Here is a 22,331-nt window from a genome sequence, read left to right on the forward strand (position 1 = left end):
GAAGCCTCCTAAGAAGAGTAGGGAGAGGAAGAGGGTAGAGGAGCAGCAGAGAAGGCAGGGTTCAGGGACAGAGATCATGAAGACCAACTCGTGTCAACATCAGTAACTCAAAGAGACTGAAGAAAAAATACCAGGGAATCATTATCTGAGTAGAAGGACTGTGGATATTGGAAGCATGAAAGCTTCCCACTGAGCCAGATTTAGTCTAAGTATGAGACTGAGCACAGTGGAAGAAAGTACAACAGGTTAGGGTGCTAAGCATCCTACCCCTGCCCCAGAGGCAGGCCTCTCACCCACAAGCTATGGAAAGCCCAGTTTTGTCCGCCTTCCCTACTATATCACCAGATCTTTTCAGCCTGAGGTAGAATCCAGGTGGCTATCAGACCAAAATACCCTTACACAAACGAAACTACAAAAAGTGAAACTCACCAGTCAAAGTTAAAGTATTCATTGGATGTTTCTATCCACAGGAACAGCAACATCAGAGACAAGACAAATGAAATTACCAGGCACGGGCAAAATAATTGCTCTTTCTGGGAAGAGAAAAAAGAAATCTAACTTAGCTCCATTTATCCTTGTTACCTCAGCAGTTTCTGTATACACTTGCCAAAGGTCAGCATAGTTGCACTGCCATGCATTACCCTCCTGAGGCTGGAGTGATCACTCTCTTCTTTTTACCCCTACCAAATCCTGTATATGCCTATTTACAACCTTTCTTACACTGAACTGGAATTAGGCATTTATGTTTTATCTGATGCTACATTGTTTCTTCTTTGAGGAAAAGGAACATCTCTGTATTACCAATACATAGCATTGTTTCTTGAATGCAGCTGGCTCTCAAAAATCATCTGTTGAATTCATCTGCCTCTCCAGCTATCAAATGTTTTGTTCAGTAATTAATTTATTGATTCATTCATCATTAATTAGTTCATTTAGTCATCAATCTACCCCATTAGAGAAGAAAGGGGGAATCAGAGTTAAAGAATAATTTTTTTAAGTAGCTATTTTGTTCTAGTAAAATGCTAGGGAATTTCACAAGCTACTTTCATTTGATTTATTTCTCATTAGAGCCATATGAGTTGGGCATCAACCTCATTTTTGCAGAAGAAAGCTCAGAGAGGTAAACTAATTGATTCAAGATCACACAGCTAAGAAGTGGCAGGGGCAGGACTAGAACCCAGATCTGTGTAAGCTCAAAGCCAAAATGGAGGTTATCATTATGGAGAAGGTACTGCTTTCTCTGAAGGCAAAGAAGTCTCCCTGTGTTAGTTTTGTCCCTTTCAATACGTCCTCCACACAATCAAATAATCATTCCAAAACACAGCTCAGACTACTTCATCAGCTTAAAGTCTGGGGATTCTTTATTCCCAACATGGCAGAAGTCAAATTCTTAAAACCACACAACATTGGACCCATCTCCCTCTCTAGCTACTTTTCCCCTCACTTCTTCACATTCATGTCCTCTCCTTCATCTAAAATAAACCTTGTATCAATCTCCAAACTCACTATACCCTTTGACTACTCCTCCAATACCAATTCTTCCACCATCCCCAATTCTCTACCTATCCAATTCTTAATCACCTGTCACCTTCTAAAAGGTGGCCTTCCCCTTGGTATGTGCCTGTGTACATGCACATACAGTTACAGCACTTCTCTCACTATATTGAGATTGTGTGTGTACTTATCTTTCCCCACAGTAGACTGAATTCCTTGAGAGCAGGAACCATGCTTGAAGCACTTGTATTATCCCCAGTGAGTAGCATAGAGGCCAAATATCTGAGCAGGAAAGATACAGTGGGGACAGAAGAACATTCCTTCCTACTGCAGGGAAACCTCCCATTTCCTACCCCTTTCCTTGTGTTCCCCACCTCAGGTATAAGAAATTAATGACCCAATTGGTCTGATTCTGGGACCCTAGCTGGACCATGTTTACAAATAAGTAAAGGTACATGATTTTGCTCTTCTGTTCTCATTTCAGTGTGCTGATCATTTAATCACTTATACCATGTAGCTCACCAAAGGGTTCCAACATATGGCTTACAAATAGAGGCCCTAAAAAAGGCTAGTCCACGTGCCACCACTCAGCCTTACTAGAGTTCTTCCTTAGGGAAAATCACCACTAGCTTGACCAATAATAAAGGGGCACCTTGTTTCTCACTTGCTGTTTTTTTTCTCCTGAGAAGAGAAATTCATAGAGGAGAGCAAATTACAATTGAGGCATCCCTGTAATCCCTAACCAAAAATATCTAATTGCACCCGAACATCACTTTTTCTTCAAGATTCACTGAATGAATAAATGCAAAAGTGAATTAATGAATAAACATAAAAGAGGTAGTAAGGAAAAGTAAAGAATAAAAGTGAAAAATGAAGTGAAGGAAAGAAAATGAAGAAAGCAAGTACGTGTTTCAGTAAGTTTAACATCGGTGCAATACTTTTATGGAAGAAATGGAGCCCTAGCATCCCCAGTCCTGGAGACCGTAAAAAGCCCTCATGGGGCCAGCGGCCAGCCTATGCTCCCCACATCTGAGAAAATGTGGTCCAGCTCCTTATCAGTCTGTACCCAAGTGCAGCAACAAAATCCAACTTTAGTTTTTTCCCATTGTCTGAATTTCCAGAGGCAACTATAGCAGCCAGTAAGGAAGGTGACATAGCATTGGTGGTTGAAGATGCGTGGAATCCATGGATTAAGCTTTTTTGGTTTTTCTGTCTTATTCCTCTTGTGCTCAATCCTGTTGACCTTCTTAAACATGATTCACCCTTTAGCTGGAAAGACAAATAAAATAATCAGGATCTAGTGTAGCTCCCCTTAATGTACCTTATCCCACCATTCTACAGAAAATTTTATCAAAGACAGATGGATTTTTAAAAAACTGTTTATAATCAAAGATAATATACTGGATTTGGGGCAGAAGAATAGTTTCTTCCTACCTTTCCCACTAACTTGTTGAGTGTTTACTGTGATCACTGCATCACTCTAGGTTGTTTTCTCACCTCTAAAATGGGACAATATTCCCTGTCCTCATCAACTAATAGATGCTGAAGAATCAAATTAGATAATATATACAAATGTACTTCTCAAATTGCAATATGCTGTTGAAATAACTTGAGATGTTAAAGGCACGGGTGAGGTACATGAAAATACCATCCTTGACTAATAAGTGACTCAGACACACAACTGGCTGCTCCTTCCCTTTCTCTCCTCTCCCATATGGAATCAGTTAGGGTTAGCTTCAATTATGAATGATGGAATCTTCAAAACAACAATGGCTGAAATGTGACAAGTTTATTTTTCCTTTGCCAACAAAAAATATTTCAGAGATAGAACAAAATATGTAGCATGTGGCTTCACAATGGCACTAAGAACACAGGCACCCACCACAACCTGCACCTGTGTACATCATCAAGGAACCTGAGGACAGGCCAACATCACCTGGCACTACCATCACCACCAATGCCTACCCACACATGCCACCTGGGGACCTATAGACTGACCCACCCATCCTATTGCTGTCACTGCTAGCACCAGTGCATGTTACCTGGGAGACCAAAGATTGGCCCCTAACACTACTGCCATCGCTGACACCACATATGCTGCCCAGGGCTCCAGGGTCCCACCCACCTGCCCTGCACACTGCTAACACTGCCAGTACCCAAGAAAGCCACCTAGAGACCTAAAAATTGGCCCACCTCGACCTGCTAACACTAGTGCCTGTGTACACTGGCCAGGGGTCCAAGGACAGGAACAATCGGCCTGCCACCACCACCACTGGGGCCTGAGGATTGGCCTGCCTGATCTCCCCATCCCCAGCAAAGCCTCACTGCAGCCTGTGCTAACAACCACAGCATAAACCACTGACAAAATCATAGACACCACTGATATTGATTACAGCCAAAGAAATCCCAGGGAGACTATACTACTGCATGAACCCAGAATAAAAACTAAAGTGCCCCACCCAACCAACTCTATAGATACATCTACAAGAAAAAAAAATCTTCCCCTATGAAAGCCAACCCAAAAAATTAGAAAAAGCAACTGTTACAGCAGATGTGCAGATATCAACATAAGGACACAAAAAACATGAAAAAGCAAGGAAACATGACAACTTCGAAGTAATATAATAATTATCCAGCAAGAGATTCCAATGTAAAAGAAATGTGTGAAATGCCTACAAATAATTTAAAATAACAATATTAAATATACTCAATGAGATACAAGAGAACACAGATAAATAATACAAAGAAATCAGAAAAACAATTCAGAATCCGAATGAGATAATTCAATAAGGAGATATTATTTCAGAACCTGAAGACAAGTCATTTGAAATAACCCAGTAAGGTGAAAGAAACAGAAGGAGGGGAGGGGAGGGAAGTGGGAGAGAGAAAGAGAGAGAAGGAAAAGCGGAAGGAAGGAAGGCTGGCTGGGCACGATGGCTCACACCCAGCACTTTGGGAGGCCAAGGTGGATGGATCATTTGAGGTCAGGAGTTCGAGACCAGCCTGGCCAACATGATGAAACCTCGTCTATACTAAAAAATACAAAAATTAGCTGGGCTTGGTAGTGCACATCTGTAATCCCAAGTACTTGGGAGGCTGAGGCAGGAGAATCACTTGAACCTGGAAGGCGGAGGTTGCAGTGAGCCAAGAGTGCACCACTGCACTCCAGCCTAGGTGACAGAGCAAGACTCTATCTCAAAAAAGAGGGGAGGGGAGGGGAAAAGGAGGGAGGAGGGAAAGAGACAGAGAGAAAGAGAGACAGAGAGAGAAAGAGAGAGAGAGAGAGAAAGAGAGAGAGAAGGCAGGCCGGCCGGCCATGGTGGCTCATGTCTGTAATCCCAGCACTCTGGGAGGCCGAGGCGGGGGGCGGGGGGAATCATTTAAGGTCAGGAGTTAGAGACCAGCCTGGCCAACATGACGAAACCCCGTCTCTACTAAAATTACAAAAAATTAGCCATGCGTGGTAATGTACATCTATAATCACAGTTACTTGGGAGGCTGAGGCAGAAGAATTGCTTGAACCTGGAAGGCGGAGGTTGCAGTGAGCTGAGATTGCACCACTACATTCCAGCCTGGGTGACAGAGCAAGACTTCATCTCAAAAAAGAAAGAAGGCAGGCAGGCAGGGAAGGAAGGAGGGAGTGAGAGAGGGGAGGGAAAGAGAGAGTGAGAAGGAGGAAGGGAAGGAAGGGAGGGAGGGAGGGGATGGAAAGGAGGGAGGGAGGAGGGAGGGAAAAGAATAAAGAAACCCTACATGACATTTTGGAAACCATAAAGTGACCAAGTACTCGAATTTTGGATATTCCAGAAGAAGAGGTGGGGAAAAGCATAGAAAACCTATTTAATAAAATAATCACCGAAAACTTCCCAAGTCTTACAAGGGATTCAGACATCCAGATAGTGGAAGCTCAAAGATCCCCAAACACATTCAACCCAAAAAGGTCTTCTCCAAGGCACTTTATAGTCAAACTGCCAAAAGCCAAAGACAGAGAATTCCAAAAACAGCAAGAGAAAAGCATCAAGTCACACATAAGAGAAACCAGTCAGACTAAGAGTGGATTTCTCAGTAGAAATCTTACACGATAGGAGAGGATGGCATGAAAGAAAAACTTTTCTTTCAAAGTACTGAAAGAAAACAAAGACCAAATGGACCTAACAGATATATACAGAACATTTTACCCAACAATTACAGAATACACATTCTTCCCATCGGCACATAAAACATTCTCCAGGATAGACTACATGTTAGGCCACAAAACATGTCTAAACAAATTTGTAAAAATCTAAATCACATTAAGTATCTTTTCTGACCACAATGGAAAAAAAAATAGAAATCAATAACAAGAGAAATATTTGAAACTGAAAATTTCATTATACATGAATACATGGAAATTATTTTAACAACATGGTCCTGATTGACCATTGGTCAATGAAGAAATTAAGAAGAAAAAAAATTACTGAAACAAATGAAATGAAAAAACACATACTAAAACCTATGTGATACAGCAAGAGGAATGCTGAGAGGGAAGCTTATACCAATAAACATTTACATCAAAAGTAGAAAGATTTCAAATAAATAATTATGCACCTCAAGGAACGGGAAAACCAAGAACAAACCAAACCCCTTCTATTTCTCAGCAGAAGACATACAAATAGCCAACAAGTATATGAAAAAATGTTCAATATCACTAATAATTAGGCAAATGCAAATCAACACCACAGTGAGATATTATCTTACCCCTGTTAGAAGGGCTATTATCAAAAAGACAAAAAATAAAGAAGCTGGCAAAGATAGAGGCACACTGTTGGTGGGAACATAAATTAGTACAGCCCATAAAAAACAATATGGAGATTTCTCAAAAAACTAAAATATTGTAGTAACCATATGATCCAGCAATTCCACCATTTGGTAGTTATCCAAAGAAAGGAAATCAGTATATCAAAAGGATACCTGCATCCCTATGTTTATTGCAGGACTATGCACAATTGCAAAGATAGAGAACCACCCTAAGTGTCCGTCAATGGACAAATGGATAAAGAAAATGAGCTTATATATACAATGCAATACTCTTCAGCCATAAAAAGAAAATGAAATTCTGTCATTTGCAGCAGTATGGATGGTACTGGTGGTCATTATGCTCAGTGAAATAAGTCAGGCACAAAAAGACAAATATTGTGTGTTCTCACTCATGTGGGAGCTTAAAAAGTTGATCTCATGGAGATAGTGAGTAGAATGATAATTACCGGAGGCTGGGAAGGACATGGGGTTGCAGGCAGATGAAGAAGGGTAGGTTAATAAGAACAAACATACAGTTAGAGAGAAGGAATAGGTTCTAGTGTTTGATAGCATAGTAGGGTGACTACAGGTGACAATATACTCTGTATTTTAAAATAGCTAGAAGATTTGAGATGTCCCCAGTACGAAGAAATGATAAATTTTCAAAGTGATAGATATCCTAAATACCCTGATTTTACCATTACACATTCTATGCATGTATCAAAATATCACATGTATACAATAAATAAGTACAAACATTATGTATTAATAAAAATTTTTAGAAACTCTAATGTTTCCTTTTCTTTCTTCCATCAGCATAGACATTGACATATTTGAGAGTTAATATATAATTATTCATACTTGCTAGGAACAGTGGCTCACGCCTGTAATCCCAGCACTTTGTGGGGCCGAGGCGGGTGGATCAACTGAGGTCGGGAGTTTGAGACCAGCCTGACCAACATGGAGAAACCCGTCTCTACTAAAAATACAAAATTAGCTGGGAATGGTGGCGCATGCCTGTAATCCCAGCTCCTCGGGAGGCTGAGGCAGGAGAATTGCTTGAACCCAGGAGGTGGAGGTTGCGGTGAGCCAAGATGGCACCATTGCACTCCAGCCTGGGCAACAAGAGTGAAAGTCTCAAAAAAAATTATTATTATTATTATTATTCATACTTGATGTGTTGTTGGTATCTGATTATACACATTTTCAATTTTATTAATAAATCTGCAAAATGACAAAAAAAAGCCCTCAAGTAACATAAATCAAAATTCATTGACCTTCCAAGGAGAAATAGACAAATCCAAAATTATAGTCAGAGATTTCAATACCCCTTTCTCAATAACAGTAAGCAGGATAGAGTAGACTTGAAAAACACTAGAATTGGAAAACAGAATTGAAAATACTAGAATTAAATTAGAAATTAATAAGAGAGTTGGAAAACTCCTAAATATTTTAAATAGCAACTTCCATGTAACTCTGAGTTAAAAAAATCAAAAGGGAAATTAAAACCTTTTGAACTGAATAGAAATGAAAACACAACATAGAAACATTTGTAAGGTATAGTTAAAGTAATACTTAGATTGATATTTATAATGCTAAATGCCCATACTAGAAAAGAACAAAGATCTCAAAATCAATAACCTCAATTTCCATCTTTAGACAATCAGTAAAAGTGGAGCAAATTAAACACAAAGTTAACAGAAGATTAGGAATAATAACAATGGATAATTAAATAGAAAAAATAGGAAAAAAAATCAATGAAATCAAAAGCTGGTTCTTTGAGAAGACCAACAAAACTAATAAATTTCCAACCAGGATCATTAAGGAGATTAAACAAGAGAGAAATCACAAATTATCAATATCAGGAATAAGAACCATCACCACAGACCCTAGAGACATCAAAAGAGTAGCAATAAAGAATTTGGTACAACTTCATTCGCATAAATTCTATAGATATATGAAATGGACAAATTCCTTGAAAGACAAAAACTACTGAAGCTCACTCAAGAAGGAATAGAAAACTTGAATAGCCCTTTATCTATCAAGTAAATTGAATTTTACTTAAATTAAAAAGTAAAAAGCCTTGTTAAAAAGGCTTGTTAAACAAGCCTTCCCATCAAGAAAAAGAAAAGAAAAAAAAAAAAAAACGGGTTCACTGGTGAATTCTACCAAACAGATACGGAAGAAATAATACCGATTCTATAGAAACTCTTACATTAGAAGAGAATGGAAGACTTTCCAAATCATTTTATATGACCAATATCCCGACACCAAAACCAGACAAAGATATCCTGAGAAAAGTACAAACCAATATCCCTTACGAATCCAAATGCAAAAATTCTTAACATACATCAATACATACTGACCAAGTGTAGTTTTCCTAAGGACTGCAAAGATTATTCAACATTCAAAAATCAATCAACTTGGGGCCAGGCATGGTGACTCACTTCTGTAATCCTACAACTTTAGGAGGCTGATGCAGGCAGACTGCTTCAGCCCAAAAGTTCAAGACCAGCATGGGCAACATGGCCAAATCCTGTATTCACAAAAAAATACAAAAATTAGCTGGGTGTGGTGGCACATCCCTGTAGTCCCAGCTTCTCGGGAGGCTGAGGCAGGAGGATTGCTTGAGCCTGGAGATGGAGGTTACAGTGAGCTAAGATCACACCACTGCACTCCAGCCTGGGCAACAGAGTGAGACCTTGTCTCAAAAAAAAAAAAAAAAAAATCAATAAACTTAACCATATTATCAAACTAAAGACAAACTATATGGCCATCTAAATAGATACATAAAATACTTCTGAGCAAATTCTAACTCCATCCCTGACAAAAACCCTCAGCACACTAGGAATAGAATGGCAAATATTATGCCTTTATATGGAGAATATATTAAAAGCCAATAGCTAACTTCAAACTTAATGGTGAAAGATTGATTGTTTTCTAAAGACTAAACGATTTTTTTCTAAGATCAGAAACAAAGCAAGGATGTCTGTTATCACCAATCCTGTTCAACATTGTACTGGCAGTCCTAGCCAGTGCAATAAGGCTAGAAAAAGAAATAAAAGGCATAAAGAATAGAAACTCTATTTGCAGACAACAATATTATCTATGTAGAAAATCTCCAAAATCCTACAAAAAAACTTAGAATAAGTGAGTTTGGCAAGGTAGAACCAGATGCAAAAATCAAAAATTTTTATAGACTAGAAATGAACAAATAGAAGGTAAAAATTTTAAATCACTATTTACATCACGAAACAGCAAAACATGAATGGGAAAACTGGTGAAATCTGAATAATATCTGAAGTTTAGTTACCAGTAATGTACTACTGTTATCTTAGTTTTAACAAATGAACCACAGTAAAAAGATAATGCTGGGGGAAAATGAAACTGGGTAAGAGTATACAAGAACTGTCTGTACTATCTTTGTAACTTTTCTATAAATCTAAAATTATTCCAAGATGAAACATTTATTTAAAAATTAAATTTAAATGATGATTTACAATAGTAACAAACACATACTTAGGTATAAATCTAACAAAATATGTGCAGGATCTGCATGCTGAAAACTATAAGACACTTGATGGAAGAAATCAAAGACTCAAGTAAAGAGTCATAACAATACTGAGTCTTCTAATCTTAAGTACCACTTTCTTGGATTAGAAGACTCAATATTGTTATAATCTCAATTCTCCCCAAACAGATCTACAAGTTCAACATGATTCCAATCAAAATCTCTGAGGACTTTTTTTTGTAGCAATCAATAAGCTGATTCTAAGATTTATAAGGAAAGGCAAAGGAAATAGACTAGCCAAAACAATTTTGAAAAAAAATGTATTTTGACTCAAACTACCTGAGTTCAAGACTTAATATAAAGCTATAGTTACCAAGATAGTGTGGAATCAGCAAAAAGACAGACATACAGATCAATGAAACAGAATATGGGTTCCAGAAAAAGGCCCATATATATATGGTCTATTCATGTTTGACAGAAGTATGAAGGATGGAGAAAGGACAGGTTTTTTGACAAATAGTTCTGGAACAACTGGATATTCACCTAAAATGACCCTCAATCTACAACTTTGCTTTTTTTTTTTTTTTTAGACAGTCTCCCTCTGTCGCCCAGGCTGGAGTGCGGTGGAAGGTGATCTCAGCTCACTGCAACCTCTGCCTCCCAGGAGCAATTCTCTTGCCTCAGCCTCTGAGTAGCTGGGACTACAGGCACATGCCAACACGTCCAGCTAATTTTGTTGTTGTTGTTGTTTTTTTTTGTATTTTTAGTAGAGATGGGATTTCACTGTGTCAGCCAAGCTGGTCTCAATCTCCTGACCTCAAAGGATCCGCCCGCCTCAGCCTCCCAAAGTGCTGGGATTACAGGCATGAGCCACCACACCCGGCCCACAACTTTGCATTCTTTGTAAAAATTAAATGGATCACAGACTTAAATATAAATCTAAAGCTGGCCAGGTGTGGCGGGTCATGCCTGTAATCCCAGCACTTTGGGAGGCTAAGGCTAGAGGATCACTTGAGCCCAGGAGTTTGAGACCAGCCTGGGCAACATAGTGGGAGCCCATCTCTACAGAAAATACAAAAATTAGCCAGATGTGGTAGCACACACCTGTAGTCCCAGCTACTCAGGAGGCTGAGGCAAGAGGATCACTTGAGCTGGGGAGGTTGAGGCTGCAGCAAGCCATGATGGGGCCACTATACTCCATTCTGGGTGACAGAATGAGACTTTGTCTCTAAATGAATAAATAAAACCTAAAGCTATAAAACTTACAGAAGAAAACATAGACAAAATCTGTGTTCCTGCTTTAGGCAAAGATTTGTTAGGTATAACACCAAAAGCATGATCCATAATAGAAAAAACATATAGGTTGTACTTCATCAATATTAATAATTTCTAGTCTTCAAAAGACATTCTTAAGAAGTAAAAACGCAGGCCACAGATTGGGAGAAAAACTGTCCTATATTTTGATGGTACTTACACAATTATATGCATTTGTCAAAACTTGCAGAATTATACACTAAATAAGGGTGAATTTTAGTGTATGCAAATTTTATCTTAATTAGAAATTTCTTGGCCAGGCGCGGTGGCTCACGCCTGTAATCCCAGCACTTTGGGAGGCTGAGGCGGGCAGATCACGAGGCCAGGAGATCGAGACCATCCCAGCTAACACGGTGAAACCCCGTCTCTACTAAAAATACAAAAAATTAGCCAGGCATAGTGGTGGGCGCCTATAGTCCCAGCTACTCAGGAGGCTGAGGCAGGAGAATGGTGTGAACCTGGGAGGTGGAGCTTGCAGTGAGCCAAGATGGCGCCACTGCACTCCAGCCTGGGGGACAGAGCAAGACTCTGTCTCGAAAAAAAAAAGAAATTTTTTATAAGTATATGAATTGATGTATGGATTTTTTTTTAATTAATTTTTTTTTTTGGACTGAGTTTCACTCTTGTTGCTCAAGCTGGAGTGGAATGGAGTGCTCTCGGCTCACTGCAACCTCCACCTTTTGGGTTCAAGCGATTCTCCTACCTCAGCCTCCCGAGTAACTGGCATTACAAGCACGCACCACTATGCCCGGATAATTTTTTGTATTTTTAGTAGAAACAGGGTTTCACCAAGTTAGCCAGGCCGGTCTTGAACTCCTGACCTCAAGTAATCTGCCCGCCTTGGCCTCCCAAAGTGCTGGGATTACAGGCGTGAGCCACCACGTCCGGCCAGATGTATAGATCTTGATTGGAACCTGTGAAAAGACTTTTTGGAGGAAATTGGTAGAAATTTGGTTATTAACTGATTTACATTCAGTTGGTTTAGTAAATTATTAATTTTAGGTGTGAAAATGATGATATGGTTGTGTTAAAAAAATTCCTTTTATGGCCGGGTGTGGTGGCTCATGCCTGTAGTCCTAGCACTTTGGGAGGCCAAGGCAGACAGATCACGAGGTCAGGAGTTCGAGACCAGCCTGGCCAATATGGTGAAACCCCGTCTCTACTAAAAATACAAAAATTAGCCAGGCATGGTGGTGTGCACCTGTAGTCCCGGCTATTCGGGAGGCTGAGGCAGAAGAATCGCTTGAACCCAGGAGACGGAGGTTGCAGCGAGCCAAGATCGCGCCACTGCACTCCAGCCTGGGGGACAGAGCGAGACTGTCTCAAAAAAAAAAAATTCCTTTAGAGTTTCACACAAAGTATTTACAGGTAAAATGTATGGTGTCTGCAATTCACTTTCAAATACTTCATCTAAAAGAAGATAAAGCAAATATTGAAAGATGTTAACAATTATAAATATATGGGGTTATATTTTCCTGTATATTTTAAATAGTTCATAATTTAAAAAGTAGATGCTCTGGGCCGGACGCAGTGGCTCACGCCTGTAATCCCAGCACTTTGGGAGGCCGAGGTGGGCAGATCACGAGGTCAGGAGATCAAGACCATGGTAAAACCCCATATCTACTAAAAAATACAAAAAAAATTAGCCAGGCGCGGTGGCTGGTGCCTGTAGTCCCAGCTACTTGGGAGGCTGAGGCAGGAGAATGAACCCGGGAGGTGGAGCCTGCAGTGAGCCGAGATCCCGCCACCGCACTCTAGCCTGGCAACAGAGCAAGACTCCCTCTTGGGGGAAAAAAAAAAGAAAAAAAAAAAGTAGATGCTCTGGAGCTCCTTGCCTAGGTTTCATATCCCAGCTTTGCCATATTTAGCTATGCAACTTTAGGCAAGTTATGTAAGTATTCCGTACCTCAGTTTTCTCATCTTTAAATGTGGATGATAATGGTACATATCAATATAGTTTGTGGGGATTATTGAGTGAATCAATAGATGTGAAGAACTTAGTTCTGGAAATACTGTAAACTGAATGTTGGCTTTCAATATAATAATCGTTATCCATTCAGCACACTTTGAGCACTCAAACGACCAAGCATTAGGTTATGCATCAAGAGCAAAGTGATAAGTCAAAGCTATCATTGATAAGATTTAAATATAGTGGAAGAAATGTATATTAGCAATTGAGTATAATATAATAACTTCTAGAATAAACATCTATACAATACACTAGGCAGCACGGAGAATAGAGTGATTAACCCAGCCTCAGACCATAAATGAAGACATTTTGGAAGTTCAGGAGGGAGCTGAAAAAGACAGGGAAAATAAAGACTACCTACAGTTTTTTGTTGTTGTTATGTTTTTTAAAAAAAAACAGATTGAAATAAAAAGATCTTGAAGATTCAGTTTAAGAAAAGGAACTGGGCACCTACATTTGCCTTCCATTTCCTTGCAAATCATCTTTAAGTGACAGTAGAAAAGTATAATCAGGCCAGGCGCGGTGACTCACGCTTGTAATCCCAGCACTTTGGGAGGCCAAGGTGGGCAGATCACCTAAGGTCAGGAGTTTGAGACCAGCCTGATCAACATGGTGAAACCCCGTTTCTACTAAAAATACAACAATAGCCAGGCGTGGTGGCGCACGCCTGTAATCCCAGCTACTTGCGAAGCTGAGGCATGAAAATTGCTTGAACCCGGGAGGCAGAGGTTGCAGTGAGCAGAGATGGTGCCACTGCACTCCAGCCTGGAATCTCAAAAAAAAAAAAAAAAAATTTAAACATTTTCCAGTTGACAATGGTTGAGTTTGTCTAAAGACCTGGGATACATAGAAAGGGAATGGTCATGTTAAGATAAAGATTATGGAGACCAAACTTGTTTTGAAGTCTTATAGTGGCTGCCCTTAGAGACAATAGGTGACAAATGTTTCCTATTCTGATCTTAGTTAATCTCTTTAGGATCAGAAGGGTCTGGAAGAAAAAGATCTAGCTATGTTAACAGAGATTCTTTACAGATGCAAATGTTCCACGCCCCCCCACCCCCGCCCCCGACCCCACAAAAAACAGTTTTGAGGGCCATTTCAAAATATGGCAAAGAAACATATTTTGGGGTAAAATATTTTTTTCTTTTTTGTCTTATATTGTTATGCCAGAGTCAGGTTGGAAAGAAAACCATGATATATAGGGTTAAATAAAACACATCTGATGAGAATTTATGGTTTGTAGGGCATGACTCCCCAGACCCCTTAGATAGGAATTTGGACAAGATAAAAAAATAATCAGCGTTTAGTCCTCACACTGGCCTCATATGAAAACCAGGTAATCCCTCTCACCCAGAATATCACACATTCCCATCCTAGACCCTCTTTATGAGACAGGGGCCAGAGGTGGCAGTTGCTAGGCAACACCAACCACCCCACAGCTTCTCACCAGCCCCATAGAATACCATCAGCATCCCGAATATAAGAATTAGGTATTCTGTCCCATTAATTTGCCCAAAGATGGAAGAAATCCTAAATGACTATCTCAACCTCAAAAGTAGTAGTTACCTCACCTCAATTCCTTGCTCAAATGTCACCTTCTCAACAAGGTCAACCCTAACCACTTTATCTAATACTGCAACCTGCTCCCTCTTTCTAACTCCTCTATTGCACTCTACTTTTTTTCTATAGAAAATAAAATATTATATAATGTATTTATTTAGGATGTTTACTGTTTATTGTCTGTCTTTACCTTCTAGAGTGTATGTTCCGCATTTAACAGTAAGAGTTTATTGCTCACACGTCTAAGCTAATGGGCTATCTGTTCCGCTGATCTGTTCTGCCTCAGCTGGAATGACTGGGATGACTTGGCTTTCCTTCATGTGTCACTCAACCAGGTTGGCCTGGGTATGTTCTCATGGTGTTGGAAGTTGTCCAGGAGAGTAAGTCCCAAATGCAAGCCCATTTCAAGCCTCTGCCTCACGGAATGTCTGTTCATATGGTTGAGCCCAAAGTCAACAATCAGGGCAGGTCACCTCATGGTAGTCAGTCACAGTAAAGTTACACAGAAAAAGGTGTGAACCCAAAGAATGTAACTAAGGGAAGGGTGAAGAATTGGAGTCAAATAATACAATCTACCTCTCTATATGACCAGCAAAGTAAACTTTGAGGCATAAAAGCAATACTAGAGACAAAGAGGGACATTTCATAATGTGAAAAAACAAAAATTTTAATTTGCAATTTGTAGGTACTATTAGATATGAGTTCTAAATTTCTCTTCAAAGAATCAATATGTCAGTATGTTCAATTCTTTGCCTTCTACTTTTAAACTTAACTTCCTCGTAAAGCAACTTTTTCGATCACCTGCTCCATCCTGACTCATTCCGATTACCAGCTCCGCCCTGACTCATCCTGATCACCTGCTCCACCCTGACTCCGGCCAAACCACTCACCCCCTCACTCTCTCTAAATTAGCCAATCGGAATTAGTTTAGCCTGTGCGGTCTAACACTAGCCAATAGGGGAACGACACAGCAGCAGGGGTCACGTGTGTCAGGAATAAGAACCCCTTCCCCTCCCTTGTCCAAGTGTGCCCTCACCATTGCTCCATATGTAAGGGTGCACCCTTCTATAGACGTATATTGCCTTGCTGAGAATTAAAAAGAAAATCTTATACTTGAGTGCTATTTCTTTTGCAGCACTGAAACTATAACAGTACCCAATCACCTAGTCTCTAAGGGAGAAATGGACAAATGCATAATCATGGTAGGAGATTTAGCACACCTCTTAAAAAAAAACAGAATAAGCAGAAAAAAAGTCTATAAGGATATAGACGACTGTAAAACTTGATTAACTAGTCTTAACATTTATAGAACACTGTACTCAACAAATGCAGAGTGTACTTTTTTAAAATGGACATGGAATATTTATCAAAAATCACAATTGGTTTTAATAAACTTTGACATCTTAAGAATATATCTTCTGACTACAGTGCAATTTAACTGGAAATCAGTAAGAAAAACAAATTCCACATTTGGGAATTAAACACATAGAAACCTATGCATGGGTCAAAGAAAAATCACAATGGAAATGAGAAAAAAACTTTCAACTGGTTAATGATGAAACTACTGCATACATATAGAACTTGGTGTGACTAATTGCAAATACTCGGGTATCCAAGGGCAGACGTTATGAACAAAAAGCTCTATGGGAGGATGGTAAGCTGCTTGGATATTGAATAAAAGGCAGCTTTTTAACCAGAATAATTACCACCACCATTGTCTACACACCTGCAGATACTTTGTGTCTAAGCACCAGCAGGGTAGCCATGTTTACATGAAAATTCCTAATATTTAAGGGGAGATCAATAAACACTGTTTCCTTCCCAGAGCTCTTCTCTGAATTCTACACTCATATATCCGACAGTCTACTGAAATCTCCATTTGGATTTCTCACAGGCACCTCAAAAGTAATATGTACAAAACTGAACCCCTGATGTTTTTTCCCTCTAAAATCGATTCCTCCTGCAATCTGTTCCATCTCAGTAAAGGACACCGCCATTCCCCAGCTCATAAGGTCAAAACCCAAGGGTTGCCGCCCAGGATTGGCATAGTCGAAGCAGACTTTTATCCCCTTCGCCATTAACAACTAGAAAACTAGAAAACACACGAAGCCGCTACAGTCAGATACTGAGCAGGGGGTCCAGGCCCGTAATCCTCGAGAGGGGACACAAACGACCCGACAGAGTGAGCGAACAACGTCAAAGGGCCTCAAGTTTTGCTGCCGACTAATAATACTAATAGAACTTCCTGCTTCTGGTGCTGCTTAGGGAGGAAGCACGGAACTGGGCACATTTACTTACCGAGACTTCCCAGTCCCAGCCCAAATCCAAGCTTCACGCCTGCGGCGACCAGCGTCTCTTAAGATGGACGCCTGGCTGGAGGGGCAGCCCGAGGGAGGCGTGGCCCGGCGGGGCTGTGGGCGTGGTCAAGGACACCCCGTGCCAGAGCAAGGCTGAAGCTAAGGCCAGACCCCCAGCCTTGGCTCAGAGCCCCACCTTTTAAATGTCCGGTAAGGTATGCTCTCTTTGTTTTTGGTTTGGTTTGGTTCTTACAAAAAGAACTTGACTGTAAGTTTAGTCCTTGTTAATAACTTAGTTCAAGCATTACCAATTTTTTGTATCCCGGTTATTCATAAAATTGCCATATATATATATAATCTATATATATATTTATATATTTTTTAAGAGACGGGGTCTTGTCGCCCAGTCTGGGCCTCAAACTTGGGCTCAAGCAGCCTCCTGCCTCAGCCTAAAGAGTAGCTGGGACTACAGCCCTGTGCCCCCCAGCCACCACGCCCAGGCTACCTCTTTATTTTACTTTAAACTATTTTTTCTGCCTTTTTAAAACAAATTTTTAATTTTTATGGGTACATAATAAGTGTATTATTTATACTCCTCATAGTAGGAATACATGAGATATTCTGATAAAGGTATACAATGTGTAAGAATCACATCAGGAGGCCAGGCACAGTGGCTCACGCCTGTAATCTCAGCACTTTGGGAGGCCAAGGCAGGTGGATCACCTGAGGTCAGGAGTTCGAGACCAGCCAGGCCAACATGATGAAACCCTGTCTCTATTAAAATACAAAAAAATTAGCCGGGCATAGTGGTGGATTCCTGTAATCCCAGCTACTCAGGAGGCTGAGGCAGGAGAATCACTCGAACCGGGGAGGCAGAGGTTGTAGTGAGCCGAGATGGCGCCACTGCACTTCACCCTGGGCAACAAGAGTGAAACTCCATCTAAAAAAAAAAAAAAGAATCACATCAGGGTACATTGAGTATCCATCACCTCAAGCATTTATCATTTCTTTGGGTTATGAATGTTCCAGTTACACTCTTAGTTATTTTTAAATGTACAATAAATAATTGCAGACTGTAGTCGCCTTGTTGTGCTGTCAAATATTAGATCCTGTTTATTCTAACTATATATTTGTTGTACCCAGTAACCATCCCCACTTTGCCTTACCTTTTTTAAACCAGTTTCAAACACTCAAAGGGCCACCAATGGGCCTGTTTTCACTTTTGTTTGTTTAATCTTTGATTCCTCTGGCCATTTCTCTAACTCTGACCTCGTTCCTGAGCTCTAGACCTTTATCTCCAACTGCCAGCCACTGGCCTTCAATCTGGCTGTCCTGCTGCAGACACCTCAAACTCAGTAAACCCTAACTTAAATTCATTATCTTTCACTTCATGTCTGCTCCATCTTCTATGGCTCTAAATCACTAAATAACAAGATGTGAAATAGATGTCTCATCCTCAACTCCTCCTATTCCTTTGCAACCCCCCAACCCTCTACCTTACACAGAGTGACCAAATTCTGCTTATTATGATACTTCCTATTTCCCCTAGTCATTATCTTACTGCATTTCAATGCCCACTAGGCCCTAATCATCTCAGTACATGCCAACCTGCTTAATACTGCTACGTTAAGGTAGACTGCAGCAGACTCCCAAAGTGCCTCACTGTTTCCAGTTTACCTCTCCCAAAATCTAAGACCAACTGTTGATCTTTTAAAAATGCAAATCTGACTATGCCTAAAACACATTCCAAAAGTTAAAGCTCCTTAAATTGGATCTCACCTTTCTCTCCAGCCTCAACTTGCCCCCAACTCTCCTCCACCACCACTTACATTGAAACTTCAGCAAAGCAAACCTCTTGTTCTACTCCCCTACACCATTCTGTATGTTTATTCACGCTGTCCCTACTGGCAGGCTTATACACTCCCAAAGTTGACCGGGCTTAACACTCCTTCTCTTAGTGTGAGGCTCAACTCAGGAAGCCTTCTTTGTTCATCCTCACCCCTATTTCTCACCACCAGACTTGATTAACTACCATCTCCTGTGTGTTCTATATATCCCTCCAAATAAACCTCGTATTACTATCCTAGCCACATTGAATATAATTACCTATTTTGTTTTGCTAATGTTTTAGTTTCTGCGTCCCCCTTCTAATTGTAATCTACCTGCGGGAGAGACAATATCTAACTGATCTCTTTATTCCCAATGCCTTCTACAATGCTTGGCACATGTCAGTCAATTGGTTGGTTACATAAATAGCCAGAAGCTACAGACCCATCAACCCTTAAAGGGAATTAGGCAGTTAGGCTGCATCTTTTCTGACCCAGCTGAATTCTCTGGAGCGTGCCTCCCAGTAACCAGTTAGGAGGATCTGGCAGTATCCTGAAGAGAGATTGTTAGCTTGGATGATGGGTCAGTGATAGTGTAGAGGGAGAGAAGTCGATTGAAACTTGAGATATTTACCCTCTCCCTCCTAACTTCCATTCTGGACCCTAGCTTAACCCTTGACAGAACAATAGTAAGCTCTTGGCACCCACTGAGTGCCAGTCAAGGGATTACACAATCTTTGTGATATGAAGATTTTTTTGAAACTCCATTTTGACTGCTTCTTGAGTTTCCCTGTTTCCCTCCTCTCTTATCAACAGACAATGAAATAAGCTCTGGTGGTTGGTCCCAAGTTTGAGCAAATACAGGCCTGATCCTGTTACTCCTGCTTTTAAAGGTACATCAAAAAGCAAGACAAACAAAACTAAAGCATGTAAAACAGAATATAAAAAATGTACCAAAGAGTTTATCAAATAAGTAAAATTGTAACATTCTTATTTCAAAGTATATAAATATTCAACTAATCTCTGTAGGAGGCTTCAACCCTGGCTGTTAAAAATCAGTAATGAAAGTAGACTTGATGACCTGATGTGGTTTCTTAAAAACCACAGGTTCCCACTAATACCTGGGAAAGATTTTCTCCCCAGCTTTATTGTCCCAACAGCCAACAGAACTGACTCAATTTTGTAGGCTCATTATTCAGCTAATTAAGTGATCCTTTTCCAGTAAATATTGTTTAAAGTCTGGTGGGTTTTGTCTAATCCTAGGCAAAAAGTGTAATGAACTCAAATAAGATTGTGTTAGGACTCAGTTTAAAAAAAAAAAACCTCTTTCAAAACTGCAAACTGTATGCTAGTCATTTCTTCAAAACTCCGGCTTTATTCTGGAGAGTAGTCTCTTAGTCTAACAGTTTCCATGAGGAGCAAACCAAGTTCAGATAAAGTTTTTTTTTTAGTAATCATTGTTACGTTATCATCTTTTGGAGAATTCTGCTAAAAATAACAATTTGCTGTAGTCCATAAGGCCCTATTTCAAATATTTTGCAAACGTGTATTCACACACACACTCACACACACACACACACGCACGCACCATTCGCTCTTTAAACATCTAAAATGGCACATGTTCACCTAAGCCTTTGTGTATAGGAAAGGTTTCTCAGCTAGTAATGTTATAAAAACACAGCCAATTTCCAACTTTCTCTGCTGCCTGAAGCCTAGGCAATAGTCATCCAACCCTTTGTAGCTTTCTCATTATTACAAGAGCAATTTTATCACTCCTTGGATTGAAGAATGGATAGTTAAGGGTATCTGTTGTTGTTGTTGTTGTTTTGTTTTTGTTTTTGAGACAGAGTCTCGCTCTGTCACCCGGGCTGGAGTGCAATGGCATGATCTTGGCTCACTGCAACCTCTGCCTCCTAGATTCAAGCGATTCTCCTGCCTCAGCCTCCTAAATAGCTGGGATTACAGGTACCCACCATCACACCCAGCTAATTTTTGTATTTTTAGTAGAGATGGGGTTTCATCATGTTGGCCAGGCTGGTCTTCAACTCCTGAACTCAGGTGATCTGCCCGCCTCAGCCTCCCAAAGTGCTGGGATTACAGGTGTGAGCTACTGCGCCCGGCCTAGTCAAGGGTTGTTTTAAGAGGCAGTAATCTAAATCTACACAATGATAAAAGTGACATAAAGAAAGAGATAAACTCAGGACCTGTGGAAGCATATGGTACCTCACTGTTGAGTGCCAGCTTCTGATTTCTCTTTCTTGGCAGCATGCTGAGGCTTGCCAGACCCTAGTCAACAGGGCAGCAGCAGTGTATCAAACCCAAAGTTTGGACATTATATTTGCTAAATGCATGTATTCTTGTTTCAAGGAGTGTCACTTTTATTAAAAGTAATGAATCTCCTTTTTCCTTTTCTTTTCTTTTTTTTTTTTTTTTTTTTTTGAGATGGAGTCTCGCTCTGTCACCCAGGCTGGAGTGCAGTGGCGTGATCTCGGCTCACTGCAACCTCCACCTCCTGGGTTCAAGCAGTTCTCCTGCCTCAGCCTCCCTAGTTGGGATTACAGGAGTGTACCACCACACCCGGCTAATTGTTGTATTTTTTTTTTTTTTAGTGGAGACGCGGTTTCACTATGTTGGCCAGGCTGGTCTCGAACTCCTCACTTCAAATGATCCACCCCCTCCTCCGCCTCCCAAAGTGCTGCGATTACAGGCGTGAGCCACTGGCTGGTTATATATGTTGTAGTTCTTGTTGGAAGGCCATCCTCCCTCATGAATCTCCTATTAAGTGAAAGGTCATTGAAATTAATACATTTGCTTTTAACACACTCATGATGAAGAAAAGTTGAACTACAGTTGAAAGAGATACTAAATAGTAATATTAGGTGCTTAATCCCTCAGCAGCTTAACAGGAAAACAAAAAGAGGCCCAGGTTTTCGAACAAAGTACCCTCAAGCAACTTCAAATGGATACAAGCTTTTAAAAATCAGTGTTTGATTGACATTTGATTCTATGGCCAGAGACTAGTTATTGGCTAAGATGCTTAAGCACAACTCAGACTCCCAGTTATTGATTCTTCTGTAAAACCTCCCTTTTAGTGCCAGTGAAAGAGAGTTGTCGTAGTCTCCTAACAAACCAGGTAATTTCGAGCATTATAAAATAGAACTGTATTTGCCATGTGCCAGGGATTGTATTAAATGTTTTACATACATTACTGTTTCCTCAGAACCACAAAAGTAGGTACTGTTTTGTTTTGAGACAGGGTCCTGCTATGTGGCCTAGGCTGGTCTTGAACTCCTGAGCATAAGCAATCCTCCTGCCTCAGCCTCCCAGTAGCTGGAATTACAGGTGCTTGTCACCATGTCTGGCTCTGGTTCTATTATTATACTCAGTTTCTGGATCTGGAAACTGAAGCTCAGAAGGGTTAAGTAGCTTCTTCAAGGTCACAAACACTGTGACAGAGCCAAAATTTAAACACAGCACACTTGATTCCAATTACACTATACTGTGTTGTTTCCTTTAGACCTTTGCTATCCAGTAATGTAGCTACCAGCCACATAATGAACCAGTAATATAGCTACTAGTCCAGT

General features: G+C 40.3%; 1 protein-coding gene across 4 annotated transcripts in view; it reads right to left on the reverse strand.

Annotated features, from left to right (window-relative positions):
• GDPD4 (glycerophosphodiester phosphodiesterase domain containing 4) overlaps positions 1 to 17,023 on the reverse strand; it is an 88,717-nt gene extending 71,694 nt beyond the window's left edge. For 2 of the 4 annotated variants that reach the window (XM_054437819.1, XM_054437821.1), the window contains exons 1-3: positions 16,923 to 17,008; positions 2,561 to 2,763; positions 430 to 533 (exon numbers count right to left, since the gene is read on the reverse strand). In XM_054437819.1, coding sequence (XP_054293794.1) covers positions 430 to 533; positions 2,561 to 2,749 — 293 coding nt within the window. In that variant the 5' untranslated portion in view covers positions 2,750 to 2,763; positions 16,923 to 17,008. Of the gene's footprint in view, positions 1 to 429; positions 534 to 2,560; positions 2,764 to 15,425; positions 15,508 to 16,922 lie in introns of those variants that run through there. The other 2 variants (XM_054437818.1, XM_054437820.1) reach the window with 2 other exon arrangements.
• Between the last annotated feature and the right edge of the window lie 5,308 nt (positions 17,024 to 22,331).

Source organism: Pongo pygmaeus, chromosome 9 (assembly GCF_028885625.2).
Source record: "Pongo pygmaeus isolate AG05252 chromosome 9, NHGRI_mPonPyg2-v2.0_pri, whole genome shotgun sequence".
Taxonomy (NCBI): Eukaryota; Metazoa; Chordata; class Mammalia; order Primates; family Hominidae; genus Pongo; species Pongo pygmaeus.